This window comes from Lonchura striata, chromosome 24, assembly GCF_046129695.1.
Source record: "Lonchura striata isolate bLonStr1 chromosome 24, bLonStr1.mat, whole genome shotgun sequence".
NCBI classification, from domain to species: Eukaryota; Metazoa; Chordata; class Aves; order Passeriformes; family Estrildidae; genus Lonchura; species Lonchura striata.
In genome coordinates, this window is record NC_134626.1 from 4,538,050 (window position 1) to 4,547,034 (window position 8,985).

Sequence of the window (8,985 nt, forward strand, 5' to 3'; positions counted from 1 at the left end):
GGTTTTTTGTCACACTCCACCTTGCCACCTCCAGGATATGCTCTTTCTTTTCTCACTGTATCCCACAAGGGCAAACATTTTTTGTGTGTGAAATATTATATTTGTATTTTTAAACTGCTGGAGTTTGGCATGCAGGACTTAAAGCTTCTGTCTGTGATGACTTCTCTAAAAATTTTTTGTTCTAGAGGAAGAATTCATAAGTTTAATTTGTTAGTATGTCTCATAGAGCAAGGAAGTTCTTAACAAATTTCAGAGCAACAATTTGTTAATCTTTTTCTGCTTTAAGGGACTTAACAGAGATGTGATTGATAGTGCTTAAAGAAGCCTGCAGGAGAAAGGCAGAATCACTGCAGGGAGTCCAAGGTACAGCACAAAAGTAACATCACACTGAATTGGAAAAGAAGTAATTTTAGATGAGTAGGTAACTGAACTGCTTCTGATAAGGTAAGTGATACAGTGCCTTGAAATACAGGCATCTTGAAAGTAACATTAGATGTATCATTGCTGAGGGTTTATTGATTTTTTTTTAAAGGGTCACTTGGTATTTTAAGCACTCTTAAAAATGTGAGTCAAATTATCTGTCTATTCCAAAAAAAAATTAGGATAAATGAATGGGCTTGTGAAATGAAAAATGTTCAGGGTGGATCTGTGTTTTTATTCAGAGATCTAGGCTCTTTCAGCCTAGCCACATTTCTGCTTTGTCAATAGCAGTCATCCTCCTGCCAGCTCAAGTTCTGGCTCACAGCTGAAAACCTGCAGTTACACATTTGTGTGGATGTCAGAAGTGAGCTGCATGATGTACTGCTGTATTTTTGGCAGGTGGTGAGAAATTGGACCTGTGATGCTTAATCATCCCATTCTCAGAAGTAATGGGCTGTATTTGCTGTAGTGGATTTGCTTCCCAGCAGCCTGATCCTGTCAGGGTATCCATCACACCCTGCTGCTGTGAGTTCTGCCTGCTTGGCTCCCAGCTGCAGCTCCTGTTTGCCCTCTGCTACCCCTGTCCTGGGCTCAGAATACTGCTGGCTCCACCAGCTACACCTTCCCATGGAAAGACAAAGCTGCCTGGCTTCCATACTCTGTCTGCAGTTCTCTGTGACAGTCCCAGCCCTGTCTGTAGCCTGCAGGAGGCAGGAAAAGCTCTGAGTTGAAAGCTGGCAGGAGCTGCATGTCCCAGCAGCATGGGGGAGAAGGGGAGTTTGCCCTCCTGTGTCACCACTGGCCAGGCTCTGCCCTTGGATATGAACCTGAGTTTATCTGGCATCTGCCAGGAGTGTCCTTTGGGAGGGAAGCACTTGGGTGCTCCACAGTGTCTCAAACAGTTCTCTTTGAGAGCTACCAGTGATGTCCAAAGACAGTCTGACCTGCTTCCTTTTCAGAGGCAAGGACTGCGACTGACAAACCTTCAGGCTCTGATGCAATTCTGGTATATTAGAATTAGCTGAATTCCTCCTCAGCTCTTGCTGTTGTGAGCTGGTCTGGTTGGAATAATAAATTGAATTGGTTTTGCTTCTTTAGATGCCAGAAATGCTAGCAAATATTCTGTAGTTTTAAAAACTAAGGTTTCACTATTTATATCTCAATTACCTTGTCTTAACCCCATCTTCAACGCCTGACAGCTCTCCAGTTCTTTCCTCTCTCAGGTAGATGGCCAGTGATCTTTTTCATACTTGTAATATTTTTTCTATTATTCACTCTGGTTTTATTTATTTAGCTTTATGCTTGCAGTTTTTGAAAATATTTTTCCCCCCAGTCTTTTTAGGCTCTACACTTCTCCCTGTCTATGTGTCTGTCTTAGCTGGTTATTCATTTAGATAAATTTGAAGTCTTTTCTGATAAGTTTTTATTGGATGATGAGGTGGCAGAAAAGGAGTCATTTCCAGAGAGCCACTGACTTGCTCCACTATGTAAGAGAAGGATTAATGTTTAGAAGATTTCAAATGGCTGCACAGTGCATCCTACTGCTCTGACTTTGAGGACATTTTTCTCTGTTACAGCTGGCATCATCTGTCTTATAATTTATGTGAGGTGAACAAGCTGTTTTAAACCTGTAGGCTTTGTTTAAACAGCACAGTCAGAGATTTATGATGTGTACTCTTGAGATCAATGTAACCTGGGTATCACTGTTAGGTGTTTACCTCAAGCTTTCCGTGAGCCTTGTTTGGAGTGAGGTTTATGCAATGTATGTATTGAGCAGGGGGTCACAGCTCAGACAGTTTGTGGATATTATCAAAAATGCTATCTCCCAGAGACAATTCCTGCCTGTTTAGCTCTATCTCTTGCAGTTACTATCAGAAGGTACCAGGACTGAGAGAGTCTCGAGGTAGTCTGTGTGTAGAGGAGTCAGGCTAGAAGATTTTTGTAGCTGCTGTTTTGTCCTCTCCTTTATTTATGTTGCATGTCAAGATACAGCAACATTATCAGTGAGTGGCACCTGGAGTGTCCAAGCAGGAGGTGGCTTGCCCTGGTGACACAGATTATCTGAGTCCATGTATCACCTTCCTGCACCTGTATGTGCAGGAATCTTTCACATGGTGCCATTCCTGAATGTCCAAATCTGGGTGTAAAGTCTTGGCATTGACAACCACGTTTACCTTCCTTACTGTGCTTGATAATAATCACACAATTCTTAACCCATAGTATGTACAGCCCTGTTGAGGGTAGCTGTGGGCTGGGCAGAGAAATAGATTTGTGAGTCTTTTTACAAGTGCCTGAGAGAAACAATCATCTCCAGCAGCAGTGGGAGCTTGATCCTGACATGTGCTGGTTGTTTTTGTGCTGCCTTAGGGATGGCAGGAGGGGACTGGGCATTGTTAAGCTGCCATCCCTTATCTGCTCAACATCTTCAGGGAATGCAGCAATGACCCTTCCTCCTGGCACACCAATCTACATCAGGTGACAAAGGGGAAAGTCCCCTTGCCTCTGGACTTAGACACAGCTGAGCTCTTCTGGGAGTTTTCACAGAACCCCATGGGAATTTTGCTTCCTCTGCCCAAGTTCTCTTTGTGTTGTGTATTTGTCTCTTTCTCCCGTTACTTCCTTCCTGCTGTGCTGGGCTGTATAAAATTACTACATTGGTCACAACATAATTGCAAAACATCAAGAATTTATTCATTTCCAAGTAGCATAGAGTCTAAAGTTAGGCGCCACCTTCGTGTTTCTTCATTCTCATTTTAAATCAAGCGAATTTATATACATGTTTTCAGACATCTGTATAAATTATGCAACCATTCAGGGAGTTTCCTGTTTACACACAATATTTCCAGAAGCACTCAGAAAGATTCCCACGTTTCTTGTACTGTTTCCTGTCCTTGATCAAGAAGCGTCCCAGGAAAGCGTTTCGAGGATGATTCCCGTAGAAAGTCTGAAATCAAACAGCATTGGAGAGGTTGCTGCTGGGTGGTTCCCAGAGGGAAAGTACACTCTCCACTGCCCCAACCCTTCCTGATGCTCTGTGCTCTGGCTGGGGGAAGGAAGGGACTGCCCAGTGTAACCTCTGTTTTGCATGTCCCACCAAAACTCATCCCTGTGTTCTGCGTTTACATTTAATTCAGCAGGAAGTGAACAGGGATGGTGTTCTCTGTGTACATTAAGGTTCATAACAACTCTGATTGTACTGTGTAACCTGTGCTGGGGGTGGTGGTGGTGGAAATACTGGTGCCTGGGCTGATGAAGCTGGAAATTGGCCTTTCCAGTTTTTCTAGGGGAAAAAAAAAAGGGGAGGGTTTAGAATTAAATGGATTATGTGCTCTCTCTTTTTTTCCATTTTCCATTTTTCCCCCCTCCCCTGCCTATCTAACTGCTAAGTGATTCCAGCTTCAAGAACACTCTGTCATACGACTTTAGTCTATACTGTTTGTGAAGTCTGTTGATCTGAAAGGATTTCTTGGTAACAATTCTGTGTAGTTTAGTCTTATTTTTCTTTTTTCAGTGACAGATGGTAATTTATTTACCTCTTTGATATTTTCCCCTGGGTTGTAGTTGCTGGGGGTGAGACCTGTTAAAGGAGAGACACAATGAAATGTTTTACTATTTAGAAATCATGAATTAGGCAAGTAATTCTCCTGTGCCATAATGCTACAGCTGACAGAGGTCTCAGACTGGGATGTCCAAGGATAACCTATTGCTTCCCAAACCATCCATTGCCACTGATTCTGCACTATCTGCAAGTACTGATGCTTTGTCAGACTGCTATTTTGTTCTGTCTGCCAGCTCCTCTTAGTCCAATCTTCTCCTTGCCCTGGTTTTGCTCTCTGGAAGTTTTGCAGCACTGATTTGGAGAATTCATGAGGTGGTGTTGAGCTGCAGGCATGGCTGCTCAGCAGGTTTCCCCAAAATCCCAGTTAACTGAATGACAGCTGTTTGTTGCTTACATATAGTGTTGTATTTTAGCAGATACCTGGGAGCTGGGGTGTGATATCTGTGGGAGCTGGAGGTGTGAACCATGGGCATCCTCCCATTGCTGTGCTAACTCCTCACCTGCTTTGCTGTCCTCAGTCAGTGTGCCCAGGAGCTCTGGCAGGAGCTGGAGCAGGGAGGTGCTGCCCAACCTCTCCAGGTTTAACCTCGAATCTTCATCAGCTGCCAAGGGAACAGAGCAGAAACAGGCACAGGGTGAATCTTTTGCTTTGCATCCCTGTTTCAGTGTCTCAGGGGATTTCTGATCAGGTTTGTTGGCCTCACCTGTCGAAGATTTCATGAAAGCACCAGCCATCCATCCTTATTTAATTATTATAATAGGGTATAGTTGGCTTTGTATTCCTTTCCTTCCAAAGCTTTGAGAAAAGGTATCTTCCTGATATTAATCTCAGGTTCTTCTTTCTCTGGCTGAAGTTTTGTTATGAAAGTTTTTGACCAAAAGCAGTCCCTCCTGTCACTTGAGGTACTCAACTTCTTTCTTCCACTACACAGCCTAGACTTGTATGTAATTTTAAACATTTTACTTTAGTTCATTTCTTTATCTACTAGTTCCTATGCTGCAGCTTTCCTATGGATAAAGACAAAACTTCCTGTTCAAGACCTATAACCTGCTCAGTTTTGCAAATGCTAAATGCAGAACAAGTTGTGGAGGGGCAGGAACAAAGGTAGGAAAACTTAACAACTTATTTTGTCAGCTGGGCTTCTTGGTGTGTTTCAGTCATCTCTCTTTTAATGTGTGTATCAGTACAGATGTTACTAGTTTTTCCAACACAACAGCTCGCTGGTAGCTGATAGAATTAATTTGTTTATGCATAAAGAATTCAGAATTCTGTGGCTGGCCTGTATCCTGAGGCAAGTTGCCAACAGAGCCCCTTAACAGTGCAATATTCCAGGTAACTTCTGCTTTTGTAATCTGAGCAGTAAATTTCATCTTTGCTATTACGTAGCAGACATCCAAACTTGTGGGCAACCAGAGGGTGTCATTATCAAACACTATTTGTGTAGATGAATATAATTTTGTAATTGTACTTGTAGGTGACCCTTTGGAGTTTCAGTTGTTCTGACCTTCAGGGATGGGTGTGACTGTGGAGCTCCTCACATGGATATGTAAGAAAATAAACTGAAAATAATCTCCCAACATTTAAAAAACTTGAACAAAGATCAGGAATTTGAAGAGGTAGGACATGCCTGTTATTAGTTCATTCTCTGCAAATAAAGACATTTGCAAAGGACAGCGGGGATTTCATTACAGGACTCAAAATAAGAATACAAAAAATTCCCAGTACTATGTGGAGACAATCTGTATCTCTGGCCATGGCTTATTCTTTAAATCTGAGCTGTGCTAGCTGGTAAATTTGCTTTGAGATTTAAAAAAGGAAAAACCCAACCCAAAACCAACCTTCTTTAAGACCGTTCCTTTTCTGTCTTCTCCCTCCTAGAGACTCTTTATATTAGCAAGGAAGATCTAAGAAGCACAGTGACTTGAACTTAATGTAATAATGGTTAGAGCCAGCTATGATGTGACAGATATTACTCATATTGAGTCAGGGGTACCTGTAAATGTAAATTACATTGTGGAAGGCTTGAGGAGATGCTGGCTTAGAGAGTCCAAGATTTTCAAAGCAGCCCGGGGACTACTGATACCTATAAAGCAGCACAGCAGCTGCTGCAAAGCAGGTAAGAACAGCCATTTTTAATAGTCAGCTTTATGCAATTACTTCTGGGTTGGTTTGCCTGTTCTTTCAGAGCTCATTTCAGAAAGTCTTCCAGTACCAATCAGGTCTGATGATAGTAACCTTCCAGATTCTGCTGTGCATTTTTTTCTGAGCCATTTCAAATTTTGAGCATTGCCTTACTCAAGCAAAGATTTATTTTTGCCTGGGCTGAATGGAATCTGAATTAGTGCAAACAAAAAGCATTCTTAATACATGGGAGTGTAAGAGAGATTTGCCTGTTCTTGATGTTTGCAATAGGTTCCCCCCTTTTTAAACACAAAATAGCTTATTTCAAAGGATAGAAACAGGAGAGACTGTACAGCCAAGTTTCTTTAAGTTACCCAATGCCTATGAGTGCTCAGACACTCACATTTGGTGCTGCAAGGCTCAGACACCTTTTTCTCCTCAAAGCTTCCTTTTGTTTCCTGGATCTCAGCAGGGGTAAATATTTGGGGCACCCAACCTCCCCATTGTACAAAACCAGCACCCACTGCTATGTCCCTTGTGCTGCTGGTGTCCTCCTGCTTTCCCCACAGCTGAGCAGCACAGGCAGGCCCCTTGGAAAGCACACCTGCTGCTTTTCTGGTTTGATGCTCCAACCCCTGCATGATAACCATGACAATCAAAAGACTCTTACCTGAGTGTTGATAAGACATCTCACTGGCATTGATGATGGGGAGAGACAAGAGAGGACAGGAGAAGCTGACGATAATGAGACAGCAAAGTATCAGTTTATTCATCGTTGCTGTGTTGGATGTTTCGTTGTGTCCAACCCTGTCACTCAGAACTCCTGTCTAGCTGTAGCCTCAGCTCCCAGTTTCTCCCATTATATAGCCACTCATGACCTCATAAATACCATCATGTTCTCTCCCCCCCTTCAAAAAAATACCCAATGAATTTATTGCCCATTGATTCTAAATGGAAACCACTTTGCATTGATGTAATTTTTCAAGGTAACAGTTCATAGACAATAAATTTACTGTCTTATAGCTTGGTGTACAAAATGGATATTATATCAAACCAAGCACAGTAAAGTTTATAAATCTGGCATTTAAAAAAAAGTAACTTTCAGTTATAAATCATGAGTTAACAAAGGGTCAGACGTTGGTTGAAATGACCAGGGCAATAGACAACTGATTTATGAGCCTTAGCAGTCTTGACGCAAAGCATCTGATATGAAATGCACTTTTTTTTCCCTTCTCTTTTGTGAGATGGATGAATGTGTTGTGTTGTATTTGTTGTGCCAGAAAAAAGTAAAAAAAGAAAGGGAGTTAAAAAAGCTTGTTAACTTACAAAGATAATACTAGGATAATTAAATCTTTTTCATTTGTTTTGCTCCCCCTTGCAGAATTTCACATCTATTTATTTGGGAAGGCCTCATCCAATGGTGCCCTAGAGAATTGTCTTGGCAGAGAAGTACAGCTTCCATCTGGAGACTTCTTGGTACATATAAACTACTTCGGGTGATGTTAAACACAAGTCCCTCTGTAGAGTGGAAGACTGTTTTCCATTTCACTTACCTTCTCTTTCATTTGGAACTAACTACTTAATTCTGAGTATGTTAGCAAGGTTTTTCCCCTGTTTGCCTATTGCTACCACAGGAGTTGCCTTATGTCATCTCATCACTTTAGTCCTTGTTCCCCTCCATCTAGCATATTTTGTCTCCTTTATTTACCATTTGATTTAGCATCTTACAGAGCAAGGGCTGACTGGACTGGTCCCTCACCTCCATCCTCTATGCAGTGTCATATCCAACTCTATAGAGTCTTGACAAAAAAGGTAAGTTTATGGCAATATTCTTCCCTTTTAATGGTAAGAAGATAATGCCTTTTTTTAATAAATTGAGGTTTGTTGCTTTTGTGCTTCTCTACTCAACTCTTTTTGTCTCCAAATGCTCTTCAAAATACTATGAAATCCAACTAATGTTAAATTTGTTTCCTTATGCTGAATTTTGTGATAAGTTTAAGTTGCAAAAGGTGTCAACTTACCTGCTTTTCATCTTTTTTTTTTAATTAGCATTTCCTGTCAAAGATTAATTTTTATTTTGTACATCCTGTGGCTCCTAGGACTAATTTCAAGTTGGCTACATCAGTCATATAGAACAGAAGTATTTCTGCTGCAGATCTAACTCCAGGGGAGCAGGCACCCCATGGGTGGGCTAAGGCTAAACACAGTGGGCTCCCAAAGAGGCTGAGTTTGGAAAGCACCTCTGGAAATCTGATATTCTAATTTCCTTGCTCCAGGCAGGGTCAGCCACAACAGTTGGTCCAGAACTGTGTTTAGTCAGGTTTGAATAGATCCACGGATGGAATGGGATAGAATTTCGAAACTGAGCTTGACAATGCCCTTGGCATCCGCATGAGAGTTCAATGCTGTGATCTGAGTGCACAGGTGGGGTATTGGAGAGGTGGGAAAGGACCTGCAGAGGTCCTGCCAGCCTAAACTTCTCTAAACTTCCCTGTGTGCACAGAGAGGGCTGGTATTTGGCTTGCCTTGACTATTGAACATATGCTTCAGGTATCTGAACTACAAATCCTGTTTCTCTGGACTTTTCTTTGCTGATTGCAACTTTTTTTTTTCACTTCTCTTTGATGTTTACAACAAAATAGTTTTCTACAGAATTAACTTAATGTGTTTCATTCCCCTTTCCCTGTGCTTCCCTATGAGAGAGATAAGTAGCAAGAGAGGAATTCTCTCTCCTCATCTGAGTCATGCAGCTCTTCGTTCCAAAACTGCAGACAGTAATTAGGTCTGATTTGATGCATGATCTCACTGTTGGTGCTGGATGCTCTGTACAAATGCTTCTCCTTCAGTGAACTATCAATGACAATGGTATTATCAATATTCACCC

The 8,985-nt window shown here is 41.7% G+C and overlaps 1 protein-coding gene and 1 long non-coding RNA gene across 2 annotated transcripts; one reads left to right on the forward strand and one right to left on the reverse strand.

Moving 5' to 3' along the window:
• Positions 1–3,247: 3,247 nt before the first annotated feature.
• Positions 3,248–6,874, reverse strand: UTS2 (urotensin 2). The gene is made up of 4 exons (XM_021534283.3): positions 6,772–6,874; positions 4,480–4,581; positions 3,954–3,997; positions 3,248–3,364 (listed from the first exon to the last, which is right to left on the reverse strand). Exons 1-4 carry the CDS (start codon positions 6,872–6,874, stop codon positions 3,248–3,250), a joined length of 366 nt encoding a protein of 121 aa, XP_021389958.1.
• Positions 5,553–7,617, forward strand: LOC110472532 (uncharacterized). Its single transcript, XR_002465730.3, has 3 exons — positions 5,553–5,596; positions 5,859–6,096; positions 7,483–7,617. It is a non-coding gene; the product is annotated as an uncharacterized LOC110472532 (long non-coding RNA).
• Positions 7,618–8,985: the final 1,368 nt, after the last annotated feature.

Excerpts from the sequence above, each read along its gene's own strand:
- UTS2 (XM_021534283.3), bottom strand. The coding sequence starts at position 6,874 with ATGAATAAACTGATACTTTGCTGTCTCATTATCGTCAGCTTCTCCTGT. Across the intron at positions 4,582-6,771 it reads GATGTCTTATCAACACTCAG|CTGATGAAGATTCGAGGTTA; the intron begins GTAAGAGTCTTT and ends TTCCCTTGGCAG. Across the intron at positions 3,365-3,953 it reads CAGGGGAAAATATCAAAGAG|ACTTTCTACGGGAATCATCC; the intron begins GTAAATAAATTA and ends GTTTGATTTCAG.